This window comes from Amia ocellicauda, chromosome 12, assembly GCF_036373705.1.
Source record: "Amia ocellicauda isolate fAmiCal2 chromosome 12, fAmiCal2.hap1, whole genome shotgun sequence".
NCBI classification, from domain to species: Eukaryota; Metazoa; Chordata; class Actinopteri; order Amiiformes; family Amiidae; genus Amia; species Amia ocellicauda.
Genome location: NC_089861.1, coordinates 4,807,893 through 4,826,260, shown reverse-complemented (window position 1 = coordinate 4,826,260; position 18,368 = coordinate 4,807,893). Strand labels below are relative to the sequence as shown.

Below are 18,368 nucleotides of genomic sequence, written 5' to 3'. Positions count from 1 at the left end.
AATAATACAATACTGTTGCAGTATTCGGTGTAACTGCTGTGCCGTTACTAAAAGGTTATTACAGGTCGTTCTGGTCGGTGACCAATTAGATGAGTTGCTGAGTTTGCTTTTCAAAACAGAAATAAGTGTGTATGGAGTGCTGAGCCAGCCTACATTTGTTTTCTTTTCTTGACAAATGTGTTTGCAGTGCAAACCATGAAAAAGATAAGGAGTCGCCAAAATGTAATCTACATAGAACAGGTTCAAAGATAATGAGGCGAGATTACAAATCATTGTATCAGCTTTTTTTCAGAATTTTGCAACCACTGTGCTTTAAAGCAAATGTGAATCAACCTTCAGTTGAATTTTCTGTGAAGATTATTTAACCAGCTTTACAAGACATAATCAACAACAGTCACATACTAATACTAATACAAACAATTTTTGGATCCACCAGTACGTAAGTGCTACCTTTTGACATTTTGTTTTAGTTTTTCTCTGTTTAACTGGGAAAATCTACAATGCTAGTGTTTATTTTCTGTAGGCAGGACTCGATTAGTACTGTGTTTCAAGTTTCCTGCAATACATTATGTTTACTTCCGCAGTTGAAAGATCAGGCCTAGAGACTTCATCACAGATGAGAGACAAATCCGCTTCACGGCATAAAGTGTGAATCCCCAGGCAATAAGAGTGTGCACTTTCATGGTATTAACACAATGTCTAGTTCCTGAGGAGACATTTATCTGTAGGGTCTCTTGCTAATTTGCTGTGTCTGTTCATCCCAGATGTGACAAGGGACTGAGGTCAGACATTTTGAGCATGCCTGAACATTGATTCAGTGATCTCTGCTTGAACAACTGTCCACCAATCCCAGCCACCACAGCAGGTGTAATGTTGCTGTTAGAAGTAGACGTGTGACTCACAGTATGCAAGTCTATTGTTGTCCACAATTTTAAAATGTCACAACAGGTAGTTATAGTACAATATACACACACACAGACACACACACACACACACACACACACACACACACATTGGCTCAAGTGGCAGGAAAACAAAAGTAATGTGTTCACAACGCAGGTGTAAATGCTACACTGACTGCAGCAAAGCCCAAAGGGAAGACTAAAATGGCATGATGTTTTGAAACGCTTCTTCTCCTGTGAGGAAAACTGGTATGCTGTCTACAATGGTGTTGTTTTCTTGGTTTCCATTCAGTTCCATAAGCCTGTGTCCTGGAATGTAACCTTGCGTCAGAAAAGTCCTATAGTCTCCACACCGGGAAGAGAGACAGGAATGTAAACAGGCGACTCAAGTTTCAAATCTAAACCCAAAAGGCATACCTCAATCCTGACATGCACAAACTCTCCTCACTATGCACAACTCCCAATAGGAGGACCTGGCTCTCCGCACATTTAAATACAAGCTTCACGGTCTTGTGTTTGATTGTTTGTTTTGCAAAGCTAAATTATGAACACCATTTTCTGGATGTAAAACAAAAAAAAAATGAAGAAAATCCTCATATGGACCTCTGTTATTAATTCATTAACTGTGTGAATCATTACTGGATGAAAGGAAAGGGACTGAAAGGGAAAGCATGTTACCTTACAGTACTTAAACAGATACCGCCCATCTGAATGCCAGTGATACTTTCAGATCTCAAGCATGGCTCTACATGGCAAAGTGGCTCTGGTGACTGGAGGAGCGCAAGGCATCGGCAAAGCAGCTGCCGAGATGCTCCTGAAGAATAGCTCAAAGGTATGTGCTGGTTTATCTTCTGGTATTATTATCTGCACACTTTAAAAGCCAAAGCTGTCAGCTGGCGTGTTGCAGAGCCAGTGCTGCTGCAGTTTGTCATGCTAGCACTCGCAGCTGCGCCGGGCTGCGCACTGTGTCCATTTGCGCACGCTGCATTGGTTTTCTTGCACAGTTACTGATAGTAAGTGATAGAAAGTCCGCATCCTCAGCCTAATAACACTGTTAAACAGGCTACGTGTCTTTGAACTGTTGTTGTTCCACTTGTGTGGGCATTTCTTGATGGATTTTCATGCTGATAGGTGGCTCTCGTAGACCTGAATAAAGAAGTGGGGGAGGACTGCGTGAAAACACTGACTGAAGAGTTTGGAGCCGAAAACTTGTTTTTTTTTGAGTGCGACGTAACTGACTGGGGGCAACTGCAAGGTAGGGGCATATATGTGCTTTAATGATCATCTGCATCAACATCAGGATGAAAGCAAATGCACACAATGAGTCTGAAGAGGTGAGGCGCAGATATCTATATGAGCATTGACGTGATGCGACTGCTGCATGAAGTCTGTCATTTGTACCTCTAGCTTTTTCTGCTGTATCAAGCAATAGCCTATATTGTAACAGCATTTACTCCTCCTTAGCCCTGTATTATTATTATTATTATTATTATTATTATTAGTAGTAGTAGTAGTAGTAGTAGTAGTAGTAGTAGTAGTATTGTTATTATTATTAATGTATTGTTTGTTTTGTCCATGTTTTGCAGACGCTTTCAAGAAAACAGTTGAAAAATTTGGACGTTTAGACATTGTCATCAACAACGCCGGTATCAATAATGAGAAAAACTGGGAGAAGACAATTGAAGTGAATTTGGTAATTAACGCCTACTCCCCACACTTTCACTTCAGCCGTTAAAACATGTTCTATGAAGTTGAATGTGAGACATGCTGTTAGCACATTTTAACGTACTGTGAATACTAAGATTAACTTTGTTGTTGTTGGTTTGTTTTTTTTCAATTACAAAGATCAACTACATTTAGATAAAAAACATGTTGGGCTCACAGCATCTGTATATATAGATATAGTTGTATATGGTGGCTATAAAGTACAGTAGCTCAAGACCTTTGTGTGCTATTGACCTAGAAGGACTGGTGAGCATGGCTTCAATGCATGACTTAACCTCTTTGTTTAATTCACACTTTGCTTAGGGAATGAAAATGTACTTTTTTTGTATAGTGAAATAACGTGAACCTCAAAAAACACAACACACACTCACAATCTGACCGTGAAAGTCCTTGTTTTAACATCTGCTGCACCTAAATAAAGATGTACCTACAATATTACACAGGCATCTTGGAAATATTCTAGCATTTAGTAGGGCTAAAATAGTGACTTTTAGGATGTCCAAGGCCTGGTGTGCAGGAATATAGGTTACTGTTTTTTCATTCTTATTTTTATTTTTCCATAATGTGCAGCATTCATGGAAGTGAAAATGATTATACATCTTCAAGTGTCTACTCTTCTGGCTTTTTGGTCAGCAGTGATTGACTCCAGCGAATAGAAGATGGGAAATAATGCAGCTGTCTTTGATATTGTCTTCTTCACAGACCTCTCTAATTAAGGGCACATACTTTGGCTTGGAGCACATGAGTAAAGAATATGGCAAAGGAGGCGGCGTAATCATAAATGTATCCTCCATGGCGGGTAAGTGAACCTAATCATTTTGTCTGTTTCTCTACTGCTAAAATGTGTTGGTTTTCAAATAATCATATTTATGTAAGTGTTCATCAAATTCCCTTTTTATAAGATTCATGCTCGGAAGCTACAGTGTTGATAATGTGCATAAATAATCATGTTTAACTGAAGGCATGTCCCTTTTCAATTGATGTAAAAAAGTGATTTTCATATAGTTTTTTTTGTTTCTGTTCTCATAACCGGTGACTCACTGGCTGGTTTACTCATTTAAAAATGATGAAGATTGCAATGCAAACGTAGTAAACATCCTATGTCTTGTTGTTGTCTTTGACACTAAAATAAGGCTTTCTTCTGAATTGCTCTGATAATTATCACCCCATTTAATTTGACAATTGTCGTGGATTAATTTGAGGAAATAGTGTATGTTTGCTTCTTCTTGCTGCCCTGTAGTAACCCTTTAGCAAGTACTGGGTTCGTTGGTTGGGGTTGGGGAGTGAGTTCATGTTTGGACTCAGTGTGGGTCGGCGACTCGGGGCGTTGTGTGTAGTGGTTAAGGCTGGGACTGACAGTGGGTTCAAATAGCATGTGGTGAACTGTTGTTTTATTGTTGACTTGGCAACTTCCCCAGCAAAACGCAGCTGTATAACTGGGTCCAACATTTTTAATTTGCTTTACAGAAGTGTCAGCCAATTTAAGAACTAAACCTCATCAGCATAAAAAGGTCACCATATTGAACTAATGTGCTAATTATGCACTGTTACATAACCTTAAGATGGAATGATGGAATATCAGTTTTCTCTCTTTCTGATTGTTTGTTTTATGTATTTTTATCGATAACTCCATCCCCCCAATTAGTCCATCTGCTGGTACACTGCTTAAACTGTGTCAAATGACCACAAAGTTCTGTTTGCAAAATTTAATGCAGATAAGTCCCAGGATGTTTTAAGTGAATGTCATTAAGTACTCTTACGCTTGACCTTTTAACCTTGTACTAGTGATAAATTGCTTGCAACCTCAAAAAACAAATGATTGCCTGTTTTGAAAGTATGAAATGCACTGAATCATTTTCCAGGTGGTTTTGAGATAAAATCTGACCCACTTTCAGTGCAGTGTGTCTGAAATGGGTGATTATACATAATTAAGGCTATTGGCTCTAAAAGGATAACGGTCACAGGAAGTAAGCGAAGTAGAAAAACACCAAGGAAACTGTCAAACCAAGTAAGCTTGATTTAAAATCTGATGCATTTAGTGTTTTTAAACTTGCGTCGGAAACCCACAAATGTATTACTGGCGTTCATTCGAAACTCTTCATTGCGGACGTAGATCTCTGCAGCGTCCTTGTATAACATAGCAATGGACTGGACTGCCTCTTCAATTTAGTTTTTTTAAGATGTTGCAAAAGCATCTGCTGTGAGTCTTTTTGGATCATTTTCTATCAGCTTTGCACAGTGGGATGGTATCATTTCTGCCCATTCTTCCTCAAAAGATTCAGCTCTGACAAATGTGTTGGAGATTTGGGATCGGCTGCAAGTCTTCCCATTCACTTTCTGTTGGATTCAAGTTTGGACATGGACTGGGCCACTCAAGGACATCGACTTTCTTCTTCTTAAACCATTCCAGAGTGACTTTGTACTTCGGGGAATTGTTCTGCTGACATGTGATTTGTCAGCGCAGTTTTGATTCTTGACTGACTCAGGCAGGTTTTCCCCTAGCATTTGCCTGTACTTTCCATCATCCATTTTCCCCTCAAAGCTCCCCAGTCCCTGCCGAGGAGAAGCCTCCCCATTACATGATGCTGCCGCCACCATGCCTGACAGTTGGGCTGGTGCTGACCGGGTGACGAGTCGTGTTGGGAGATGTAATGCTTTGCATGTGTTTTATCTGACCTCAAAACCTTCTGCCACATGTGCACTGTATCGTTGACATGCTTTGTGGCAAACCCCATACAAGATTTAAATTGATGCTTTTTCAGTAAAGGCTGCTTTCTTGCCACTCGCTCAGCTTTGTGTAGAGACTGGGACTTTCATCCCTGACATTGCAACGGTGCAAATCTTCAATGTCCCTGAGGGCTTTATAGTAGCTTGGACGGAATGGAAAAAGGATGGATGGAAAAAGGCACATTCCACTTCCTACTGGTGGTTTTCTTATTATTCAGTGACTCTTAGATTTTCTTGTAACCTCCCCCTGATCTGTGCTTCTCTACCACTTTATCCCTGACTTGTTTAGAAACCTCCTCGGTCTTCATGGTTGGATTGTCAAATCACTATGTGAATTGTGGCTTGAAATTAAATATTTAACTGAGGAAATCAACAGATTAATTTACTCTTTTATTACACTTTTATTACAGAGACAGAGCCCATAACACATATTTTGTAACCTTTCAAACAAATCCCTTGTATCTGAACTGATAGCATTGGGCTTGAATACTTATTCAATTGAGAATCTTATATTTCTCTTTCTAAATTTAACTTATGTACATAATATCAGCGTTTTTTTTGGTTTTACGGTTTGTGTAGATTCTAAATAAGTCATATTTGAAAGTTGAATGATTGCAAACTCAGATGGCAACAAAATATGCAAACTTTGCAGGAGGGGTGAATATAATTTAAGGCACTGTGTAGATATAATTTGGCCAGTAAACTCCCCCCTGTGCCACTGAAATCAGGCTCTATCAGTTGGACTTTGCAGCTGCAGCTGAATCAATTGGAAACCTGCCTGGACTTTTCTCATTGGCTTACAATGAGGTGAAAACACTGGCTCCCTTTCATGTCAACAAAATACAGTCTAATCTCAATGTGTTTGACTTGGATTCACTCTGGCACTATTATGATGTTCGGATGTTTAGAACACATGTTGCACATGCAAATTGCAACAATCCGTTTGCTTTGAACTTAAAACAACTGAGGAGGCTTTTTGGTCATTTTCAGGTTAGCTTTTTGAATCGCCAGTCAATCCTTAAATCTCATCGAATTGCTCCCTGTAGGAGCCTATAAAGTCAGCTGCAACTGCATGATTGGAAAGTATGTTTCAGCTCCCCACGGCCGGTCCTGACCCAGCTAACCAAATAGTGGCAACATTGCAATAAATCGAACACAGAACAAAGCGATGTTGTGGCAACAGAAGTTTGTCAAAAGGATGACATGAAAGCTTTCTAAAACAACATTATAAGCGGACATATTTAACAACATTTGAGGGGGGAAAATAGTCACGTACTACAATATCAAAATAGGCAGAATAAAATGAAATAGTAATAGTTGTGTTTGATATGTATTGTTCTAGAGAGGTACCTATGATATGTGCAGACAAAATGATTGTGGAACACAGAGAGACCATAAACGACTGTGTGGTCAGGGCTGCACATTTGGGCAACAGTTTTCTCACATCGGCTTGGTCAGAGAATACCACCAAACTACAGCCTCACACAGTGTTGCCACAACTCAGTTTGCTAACTAATCTAATCTTAATATTCAGTTGTGATGTCTGGCTTATGTAGCACTGAAGTGTTGGGTGTACAGGGTTCAACTCTCATTGTTTGAAAATCTCCTCATTTGCAAAGCATAATTCCAGTCATCTGGTATTTTTATCTTTCACAATATCAATGCCTGTGGCTCTTTGTCCATGCTTAGGGTTTGATGTACTTTCTCTGTCCTCGGCCCAGATTACATCAAAACTTGCTGACAGCAAAGCGCAAACCTGCACTTCACAGTGGTTACGTTTGTGAGTAGAGGATAGAAGTATTTTACACAACAATAAAGCCATCCCTGAGTACACATTGTCGTTTTTTATTAGGCTCAAAATCTGGATTGAATCCCAGGCCTGGAATACTCTTCTGTTAAATCACTTGACTCTCTTGATTTATAGTTTCTCTATGAGTTTCCATTTTATTGTTGGTTGCCAAAATATGTTTTCCTTTTCCCTAGATTATTAGTCATTGTTTTATTTCTTCCATGCTGTAGTTTTATTTATTTTACTTCCTCAGTCAGAGTAAATGATAGCATGCTACATCTGTGTGGCCCAGCCTCACAGAGATCAATGTGTTTGGATCTACAACTCTGAATCAAACAGGAAAAACAAACAGAACTCTCCAGATATACTTCGATGCATTCCATGTATATTACATATGCAAGTAATGCTTTTGTTAGAAGGTGCGTTTTATAAGCATATTCTTTTTTCTGTTTGTTTGCTTTTGTGAAGTAACTTTAAAAGTAACAAAGCTCATGTATGTAGGTAGGTATTTATTTATTGTATTTATTTCTTGCTTGAGTCAGAGGTTTCTCAGATCTAATACAACCTGTTAATGTCTAGCCTCTATTTCTGCACTCCTTGGATAACCAGGTGTTATTTTGCTATTTACGTTGCTAAACTGGTTCCTTGAGGTTCTCGAAGAAACTCTTCTTGTTCCCACTTGTTTCCTGTCCGTGTCCAGCTGGCCAATCCTTCATTCCTGAACTGTTTGCAAACCAGGCAGCTATCGCAAGTCCTTCTCCTCCTGTAGGAGCAATTGAGGGATAGCATTGCGTTTCCCTTTTAAAAAGCATGGATAGTAAACAACTGATAATAATAGACGTAATATGTTGTTATCTTTCAAGTCTAGAGTAGCACCCATAGGGCACTATGACAGCACGTCAGATTTCAGGACTACTAAGGTATGTGTGCTGTAGCTAGCCAACCCCGCCTGTCGCCTGCTTTATCTACCCCAGCACTCAGACGCCCAGCCTCTTTCGCTCTTCACTGGAGTAACCAACATATTTTGTGCCAGAAAGAACTCCCATTTACTCCGCTTCAAGTGAACACATTTTCTATTCTGTTAATTACACAACGGCTGAGCTAGTTTTAGGGTGATCGAGTCACTGTGGTGACTCCCTGTCCTGGTTATTTCTCACAATTGAGAATGACTGGTTTGGCCCCTGGCGGCCCCCCACCCCCTTCTCATGACATTTTATTTTCTGTGCCCAGTTAAGCCCTTACATCCTTGTTGGCCGCTGGCTTCAGATGAGGCTTGCTGAGCCTTGGCGATAGTCTCCCACACGACGGTTTCTGTACACAGTATCCCTTAGTCCCTCTGGGCGTTATCCTCGACTTTGCAAGATAACGATATGTTGTGGATGGATAACGCCCCAGGAATGTGAGGTCAGCCGTGGCTGTTCGGTTCAGCCGGAGGAGGCCGGGCGTCGGAGTGCTGGGCCAGTTAAAGCAGGAGTTGCTTAGCTACAGCTTCAGTGCAATACATTCATGAAGTGTTACATAACTAGTAAGACAAGAAATGCTCTCCATGTAGAAAGGTTTACCAATATTTACAATAATTATTATTAATAATACTAATAATAATAAGTAGCAAAATGTGGCATAACACCAAAGTATACTCATTTAGAAATGTGAGAATGCAAAGCTGGCTTTCAACATTACAGTTTCTGCACATTTGGATAATAGTGTGTCACATCATTTCAGAAAGTGTGAATCAGAGGAATGAGTAAGAATGCCGAGTACCGGGATGGAGGAGGATAACCCTGCCACCACTTTACTTTAGCGAAAATGAAAAACACATGTATGCTGCGATGACCGGGCACAAGTCTGACATTTCGTGTGTGTGTCGGCCGTTCTCCAGGCGGTGTAGGTGTGTCTGTGTGGATTGACTGATAGAGCAGCATGCAGGATGTATACAGATCCGAGCTTTGGTGTTTTTAGAAAGGTCTTTAGCTTCTGCCTTAACTGATTTGGCTGTGGAAGATTTCTTTTTATTTCTTTATTTACTGAAGTTTGTAGATTGTGTCCTCTCAATGGTGCTTTTGTAGCTAAAACTGAAGATCTTTCTTTTGCACCACTATTTCTGTCTTGTACTGTCATGTCCTGCTCCCTTACTCCTAAAGGCCTGGACTGTACTGGTAACAATTAAGATAATTTACAATGCACCAGGGAAGAGAAGAATGCTTGAAAACACCATTATTAAGCTGACCGGCGGACGTACACTATTTAACCTCTTTTAACCTTCATTCTTTACCTGCATAGAATTTCTCCTTATTTATGTCATAATCTGAGAAAAAAAATAACTACTTTCTTCCACTGTATCTGTAAAAACTAAAAGATGAACTGCCTTCTGGCCAGACCCCACCAACAAAATAGAGACAGCTAGTCTTTCACAGCTTTGAGCTCAAGTTGAAAAGTTCAGCTAACACACACTCCACTGGCTGATGTGGTAAATTGGCTATTTTGTAGAGAGCCCACATGGCTTTTAAAATTATGTTTATAAGATATTTTCTCCTGATATCTTCCACCAATAGCTTCCCTAAGTGATGTTTTAATCTCAGTAGTACAGAATTTGAAGATTGAAAATATCAATACTTTGTTTCTGTCTTTCGCAGTGTAGTGATTTCTCAGGTGTGTCTGCCTTAATTAAATGAAGAGTTATTGAGGCTGAAAGTATATTTTAAGGGATCTGGCTAAACACTAACTTTGTATCTTTGTTTTTATAAGGAGCTATAACACATTAATCAGCTGTGTGTGTGTCAAATAAACAGTGCATTTGAAACAGTCACCTTTTACAATGAATAACCTCGATTCATTTGTATCTTTCTCTGTATTTTTAATCGCCAAATATACGTGTGGATCAGAAATTCCACCCACCTGCCATTCACAAATTAGAGCTTCTTTCTCTAATCTCATATTAAGGAGCAGTGGTCTTTGTCCGTGCGTTCAGTAAAGGGGCAACGGCTAAGTTGTGCAAAACAAAGCCACATCCTCCCTCGGCTGCCCGTGGGATTAGGAATATTATATGTGTATATTAGTTTACGATTTTTAATTAAAAGAGTACTGTCTGACCTCAGCAAAACTGTGCGTTCTTGTCAGAAAGTGCTACTACAGATTGTTATCTGGGGAATTCTTGGTGTTTGACAGCTGGCTGTGTTTTACACCCTGCTCATGTAATCTAGGTGTATTCACTGTGCAAAGCTCCCCCTGCAATTACAGGCGATGTGATGACAGACAGGAAGTGGAGCGAGGCGCTGTAGTTATGAATAACATCTTTGTCTCACACAAGTAGAAAAAAGCAAGTAAAACACTGCATTTAAAAAAAATAAACACCCCTAAAAGAAAGAAAGAGAGAAATTGTTTGCTTCACATCAGTTACAGCCTTATAGCTTATAACTTGCTTTGGCTTTTCAGTGTCAAACCAGTTTGGCCTTTAAATGAAGCTGACAGATCAGTAAAATGTGCTGTGATTCTTTCAAATGTAGCTTGTATTCACAGAGGCTTTATCGTATCAGTAAAGTGCCTTTCGAGTACAGCAAAAAAGGAGGTTTTCCTTTATTCTGCCATAAAAGACAGTTGCGTCACTTCTGAACTGCCGCTGCGTCGAGTGTCGTGTTTATGTCACGTTCACACAAACCCTGTGTGAACTCGCAATTCACAAAGCAGGATCGTGGTTCAACCAACTCTGAAAAGACACAATCTGTATTTAAATAAAACTGAATAAACAATATAGTTTAAAATAAATTAACATAATTTCAAATGATTGATGCGAGTGCTTTGAACTATGAGTGAATACGATTGTAAGATCTAGTGCCTAAATCTGACAGTTTATTTGATTGTGATTGTGATATGATTATGTCTTGGCATGGCATTTGCTTTGAAAAATGTGAAACACTCTCTTTTTTAAAATATTGCTTTCAGTTTCTTATGGAAATTTCTCGACGAAAGTATTTGCATTTGAAGCACAACCAGAACTTTGGTTACTAGAGGACAACAGTTTCTGCGCATAGCCTGGCTGCATCGTCAAAATGATAGATATGATTGTTTAGCTCGTGTTTGAAAGGTTTTGAAATGGAGCTTTAATTCATTTTCACTTCTTTTACACTTTCTGGATCTCTGGAAAACATTTTAGTGTTTTGTTTAAACAGAAATGACACCTAGAAAATGGACATGCAGTCCTGGATCTGTTTCACATCTTAGAAAATAAAATCTAAATGGTTCCTTTTAACAAGTATAGTCAACAAAGTGAATCTGTCTGTCTGACGTAGGCCTATTATATATGTATGGATCATGGCAATCCATTAAAGGCTATGACGTAAATACACATAATTGACAGCAGTGAAAAGGCAGTGTGTGTGGTAAGGTCTCAGGCACACCTCCGCACAGCTGACGCATACGGCTTCAACATGGCAACAGCCCTGCCATACGCGGCCCCTTGATGTGGGTCCTGTGCAATATAGGATGCTTTGCCAAAATATTTAAATGCCTTCGGGATAGAGACAAAGTTCTCCCGCCTGCCTAGACTTTGTGTCTCTGGAGGAATGTCCTCCCCATACGGACAATACAGACAGGTGACAAATTAAAGGAAAAACCTGAATAAATGAGTGGAGGAACATAATGAATGCAGATGCCTCCAAACAGGTGTACTGCATGATACAATTAAGCAATTAACATCCCATCATGCTCTGTGGCATGTATACAAATGCTGAGCAGCCCAGTTGACCTCGATTTTGGATCAAGATGGCGAGAGGAAAGGATCTAAGTGACTGTGAAAGAGGGGTCATTATTGGGGCACGAATGGCAGGAGCTTCAGTCACACAGACGCTCAACTGGCTCGTGTTATGGACAAGTGGGCGAGTGCATGTGTGGGACACCAAGAGAACAGGACAGGCCTGACTGCTGGACCCCTATAGTGAGGGGGTCCGGATGCTCTGTTATGCTGTGGGGGGCATTTTCTTGGCATGGTTTGGGTCCACTTGTCCCCTTAGAGGGAAGGGTCACTGCAAATCATTACACAATTATTCTGAGTGATCACCATTATCCTATGGTGACACATTTCTATCCTGATGGGAGTGGTCTCTTCCAGGATGACAATGCCCCATCCACAGGGCACGTGGGTCACTGAATGGTGTGATGAGTATGAAAATGATGTGACTCATATGCTATGGCCTTCACAGTCACCAGATCTCAACCCAATTGAACACCTATGGGAGATTCTGGACCAACGTGTTACACAGCGCTCTCCACCACCATCATCAAAACACCAAATATATATATTTTTTTTTTTAACATATGGTAGAAATGTGTGATTCTTACATCACTGGTCTTTTGAGTATATTTTAGTCCATATATTTATTGACTAGGTATTTTAAATATACAAAAAAGGGGGTGATTGTGGAAAAATATAAGGAGTGCACATTTCTACTACATGATTTTTCTTGAATGGGATAATAAATGCAAAATAATAACAAGCCACTTGGACACTGAATAGAGCGAAAAAAAGTGATGTCATGAGTACCTGGTGCTGCCATCTTGGTAGACAAGCGAAGTGATTCACAAGTCATAGTTTGGAGGTGAAAAATGTTACATTTTTTTTACATTGACGAAGCGTCAACAATGAATAAACATGCCATCATTTGGTGCAGGGTTTGGATGTTCAAATATACATGATATGGAGAATGATAAATCAATGATAGAACTCAATAGTAATCAGTACATGTCCTAGACATTTCTATGTGTAAATACAGAAGTCAAAGTTGACACGTGTTCAAACTCATATTTATTTCTGTGAAAAAGTTTGTGGCAATTTACCATGTCAAATATTGCAATCAACTGTAGAGCTCATATCTAGAAATTCAAGTTTATTGAATTTCACTTTTTTGTCACTTTCATCACTATTTATTATGCATCCCATCACTAAGTTTAAACTATTAATCCATCCATACCACCACAATCCTGATCAATTTGACAAATACCCCTTGAAATGATCAAGATTTTAATCAAAGGACGTTCATATAAATAAGCATGTATAGCCAAAATATGGTCAACAAATGTGTTTCTTCAATAATGAAAACGTGATCATATTGAGCACGACTCTGATCATATTGTTTGTTTGATCCAAAGTATCCTGCATAACTAGCTACATGTCATAATCATCCAAATTCAAGGCAAGTTGCAGACAAGCTAAAATAAAACCAAGCTGATGAGTCAGCCCTGTCATTTACACAATACAAATGGAAGCAACAGTAACAATAGGCTATTACATGTGATTTGCATTTTCTTTCTTTCTTTAAGCAATCTATAATTAAAATAATATAATATATAACCATTGTCAGAGTGATTTCAAATGTCATCACAAAAGCACGTACAAGCCCATCTGGACAACAATAGACTCACCCTGAAATGCAGCCGCTGTGAACATTTGCTGGCTAAAGAAGTTCTGCTAATTGTCATTTGTGTTATTGTTTGATTTCAGCATTTCTGCACTCGCCGCACCAGCCTGTGTACACGGCCACAAAGTACGGGGTCGTTGGATTCACACGAGCCATGGCTGTAAGTAACCACGTTTTCAGAAGCAGATTTTAGGCCTCAGTGTTAGAACATGTCGGACGCATCTTCACTCTCTGAAGAACATTGAAAAATGTCTTCAGCTAGTCATTTCACTCAAGCCAGGCTCAGTTTTAGAACATAAGAACATAAGAAAGTGTCCAGTCGAGAGGAGGCCATTCGCCCCATCGTGCTCGTTTGGTGTCCATTAATAACTAAGTGATCAAGGATCCTATCCAGTCTGTTTTTAAATGTTCCCAAATTGTCTCTTCAGCCACATCGCTGGGGAGTTTGTTCAGATTGTGATGCCTCTCTGTGTGAAGAAGTGTCTCCTGTTTTCTGTCTTGAATGCCTTGAAGCCCAATTTCCATTCCCCGGGTGTGTGTGTCCCTGCTGATCTGGAAAAGCTCCTCTGGTTTGATGTGATCGATGCTTTTCATGATTTTAGGCACTTTAATCAAGTCCCCACGTAGTCTCCTCTGTTCCAAGGTGAAAAGCTTCAGTTTAGTCTCTGTTTGATTGGTTGTTTGTTTTCCCTGCTAATGCAAATGTGGTTGTATACTACAGCGCTTCCTGTAAGCTTATCAACTGAACTAAATTCCTCTAAAAACTATTTAAATCTGAATCAAATTGCAAATTGAGACCCCTACTCATCAATTGCAAGCTCCAATGCCAGTTACTGTAAGTTGCTGTAGATTTAATGTGGATATTGTGGTGAAATTTTGATTTGGTCCAATTTTATATACCATAACATATTTCTTTCTTTCAGGGTGCTGCTGAACTAGGAAACTACGGCGTGAGGATTAATGTACTGTGCCCAGGATTTGTCGACACTCCACTCCTCCAATCAGTGGACAATGAAGACAACATGGGGAAATTCATCAAGTATAAGGACGATATAAAGAAAATAATGGATATTTACGGAGTATTGCCGTAAGTACACATCCATTGAAATGCAGACTAATTTTGGACATGCTGTATTTTAAGGGGCATTTGTATCTACTCTGTGTTTACTCTATGACTACTATCTGTTTACCGTGAAGGAAATCTGTTTGTAAACGTTAAAAAAGCTGTTGGAACCCACTGTTAAATAACTGACTTTGTAGTAACTCCCAATTAACAATCATATACTCAGTTACTCATACAGACTCAGTAACAATCAGTTACTCATACAGACCCCCTAAAGGTGAACGTGACCCACCCTGAGTTGAAGAGGTTAGTCCAGCCCTTAGTGAAGACAGATAAATGATTATATCCAAGTCTTTGTATGTGCCTTAAAAAATATATCTGACAGAGAGATATGTACTATATCAATATGAGCAAATTGGTGGCACACACTGGAATAATATTTAGACACTAAAGGGTTACAGCATTTTCTCTGCGCTGCACTAAACATGTATTTGTATGCCCTCAGAATGGCCCTTTTATCAAAAGTGTTATATCTTGCAGCTTTTACTAAAGCGGCAACTCTTAAGTGCAGAACGATGTTATGTCACTGGAGTGGATTTGTAAAATGGGGCAGGGGATGTTACAGTAGCTCATAGATCAAGATCGAGTTTATTTATTAATCAATTTAACGCATTAATTGTATATTGATATATTTAACTGTGTCATGCTGTCTTTGCATTCTGAATTATTTAGATATTAATCTACAGCATTTAAACATGAGGTAGTATGTGGCTGGATTTTAATGTGTACGTTTAACAATACAAATACAACATTATATCCCCATGTTTACCAAAGGAGTTTTATCAGCCTGCACTTATTTATCTCTGTGAGATTTGTTTAACAGGGAGTGATGTGCAGGGAAAACTGGATTCAATCTTTGCACTGTTATTTTTTATTAGCTTAATTTTACACTCAAGTGCGTGGGTGTTTCTGTTCAGGTGTTCTATAATCGAATGGGAGGAATAACCTGTGTCATGGTTATATAAAGAGAAACAGGTTGCAACCGTCTGTTCCAGTAAGAACCATGTTGCCTGAAATACTACATTCACTTCAGTTAGCATCACGACTTTACTGTGTCTTATCTGGTACAGCATCTACCCCTGCAAAGTAAGAAACATAAGTACATAAGAGAGTGTCCAATCGAGAGGAGGCCATTCGCCCCATTGTGCTCGTTTGGTGTCCATTAATAACTAAGTGATCAAGGATCCTATCCAGTCTGTTTTTGAATGTTCCCAAATTGTCTCTTCAGCCACATCGCTGGGGAGTTTGTTCAGATTGCGACGCCTCTCTGTGTGAAGAAGTGTCTCCTGTTTTCTGTCTTGAATGCCTTGAAGCCCAATTTCCATTTGTGTCCCCTATCTATCAACTGTTTCTATTTTCTGTTTTGGTGAAAAGTTCAATGTATTGTTAATATGATCAATAAAGTGTATTTTAAAATGTACCTAACTATCTAGTTTATCTATAAAACATTTGTCCCAATACATTGCAGGCCATCTGTAATTGCTGAAGGAATGCTGAGGATCATCACAGACGACACTTTGAACGGAGCAGTCATGAAAATTACCTCGTCCAAAGGGATTCACTTTGAGAATTATGAACCACTGTCCGCATGAAAAACTCAGCGAAAGCCCGGCATGATTGCTGCAACAAAACATTATCATGTAGAGACTGTAATTTAAGTTTGTTACTGAAGTTTATTTTTGTTAACCTTTTTTCTCTGAATGTGAACATTGTAATAATTTTCTGTACTGGATACTGTAACTGTTTATTTGGATATAAATATGACAGGGACAACATTTTCTGCTGTGATGTGTCTCTCTGAGTGTAGTTTCTAATAACGACGAATCCAAATAGAAGGATTTTATACGCGTCTGTTTTTAATAACATTTTCATAAGATCTGGAACTGAAATGTAGACTTTGCATAGTATCAAGACACCAGATGCACTGGACAATGGCACCTTAAAGAAGAAAGGAATTTCAAAAGGGAAAGAAAATTGTAGGTTCAAAACTCAAATGAAAACAGAAAGATTTGACCAATTTGTGATTATATCAACAAGTTGTTAAGCTAAAACCTCTCAGTGACTTTTTAAATCATCCCTAGCATGGAAACAAATATGACTGTGGAATTCCATGGTTTATTAGATACGTTTAATTTTTACAAAGGAATTATTGGAGTTGCAATGCAGGTTAAATATTAGTACATTTGGCAGGAAAATGTACGTAAATGTGTTAGATAAATCATCAACATTTGATTCAATAGATACTTTAATCATTTTGTCATGATAAAGGTTTCTGGATTACTGCAATAGGAACATTGTATCGTGCTTGGTTTTACCTTTTATTGTTTGTATTATCATTATATTGAATACAGGATTTGCATTGTTTTTGTTTGTCTCATTAATTTAATGTCAATTTAAGCAAATTAGTACCACATTCTAAAAAATGTTGCATCGTCTTAGCATCTCAATGATATCTGCTATATACTTTGTCTGATTTGAATAATAACTTATTAAAAGCCCAGAGATGAAGGGGTGACCAGTGATGTAGATTAAATGTAACGTTGTTTGTTTGTTTGTTTGATTGATTCTTTTTACTCAAGAAATAAACATGATGTTGAAACTGGCTTTATCCTTTGTTAGATCGTTATTCAGAAATAGTTCAGATGCCTTTATATTTACCACCAGCATCGTAGGCAGAATGGTGACTTTCTCATAGCATATCATTCATATAGGTCCGGGTGTTTTGTTCTCATGACGTTTCTTAGTTCTGACTTCAGAAGAGCAACTGACCATACTAATGCACATGACAGTAGGCAATTCATTGTAATGCATGGTAGGGGATATTTAAATGTCCGTCTCTGCCTACTCAGTGCTCCAGAAAGACTCAATATCGGGAGGGGAGCTACATGCGTTCCCACGAAGATTACAACATTTGTGTCTTTTGTTGTGATATGTTATTTGAGTGTGTTTGTATTGATGTGTGTGTTTTGCGTGACTTGTACGGGGCAGTAATTTGAGGCTTCGGCAGGTAACTTGACTGTCGGGATCTGGTGAGAGCCAAGCACGATTCGTACTGTGGCTCATGTTGCGTTTTAAAGCTATTTTGAACCTGAGGAAGCGAGAGTGACTCTGTCTTTAAAGACCTGTTGTCTGCGGTACATGATTTCTCTTTATTATAGGGGAGTCGTGTGCTGTCTGCTTGCTGTGTTATAAAGTGGTGACTGTGAGGGGGTTTTAAGTGCCTGTATTCTCAGCCGTTGTTTTCCAAAGGATTTATTTCTACATGTTTTATATTTCACCAGTTTCATATGATTATGATTCCAAGCGCCAGAGTATATACAGTTACACATGCTGACAGACCTCAAATATATGCTCTATTTCATACCTTCTGTCTCTTTCTTTCCTTCCTTCTTTCATACATTTTCTGTTGGGGATTTGTTCACTATGTGAAGCATCAAAAAAGGAAAATCAAACATTGCTGTGTTAATGTGTCAACAGATTAGGCATTCTATAATTATGGGAATTGTAGGCAGACTTTATTATGCCTCCAAACATGACATTCCTCTAAAGGTTAATGAAGCAGTCAGACAAGTATCTTAAAACTTTGTTTATACCCAGAATGCATGTCAGGAATGTGCATCTAAACTCCACTGGCGGTGTTTTCTTATTTAAACAGAAGAAAACACGCAGGACACCATTTCTCAAGACTTCCA

The 18,368-nt window shown here is 38.9% G+C and overlaps 1 protein-coding gene across 1 annotated transcript; it reads left to right on the top strand.

The window, feature by feature from the left end:
• Positions 1-420: 420 nt before the first annotated feature.
• hpgd (15-hydroxyprostaglandin dehydrogenase) lies at positions 421-17,279 on the top strand. Its single transcript, XM_066718137.1, has 8 exons — positions 421-439; positions 1,633-1,734; positions 2,034-2,157; positions 2,489-2,595; positions 3,330-3,426; positions 13,637-13,713; positions 14,477-14,640; positions 16,145-17,279. Exons 2-8 carry the CDS (start codon positions 1,642-1,644, stop codon positions 16,266-16,268), a joined length of 786 nt encoding a protein of 261 aa, XP_066574234.1. The 5' UTR covers positions 421-439; positions 1,633-1,641; the 3' UTR covers positions 16,269-17,279.
• Positions 17,280-18,368: the final 1,089 nt, after the last annotated feature.

Bases quoted from the DNA above. Each gene is read 5' to 3' on its own strand.
- hpgd (XM_066718137.1), top strand. From the start codon at position 1,642: ATGGCTCTACATGGCAAAGTGGCTCTGGTGACTGGAGGAGCGCAAGGC. The intron at 3,427-13,636 runs GTAAGTGAACCT...GTTTGATTTCAG, and splicing joins AAATGTATCCTCCATGGCGG to CATTTCTGCACTCGCCGCAC. The intron at 14,641-16,144 runs GTAAGTACACAT...AATACATTGCAG, and splicing joins GATATTTACGGAGTATTGCC to GCCATCTGTAATTGCTGAAG.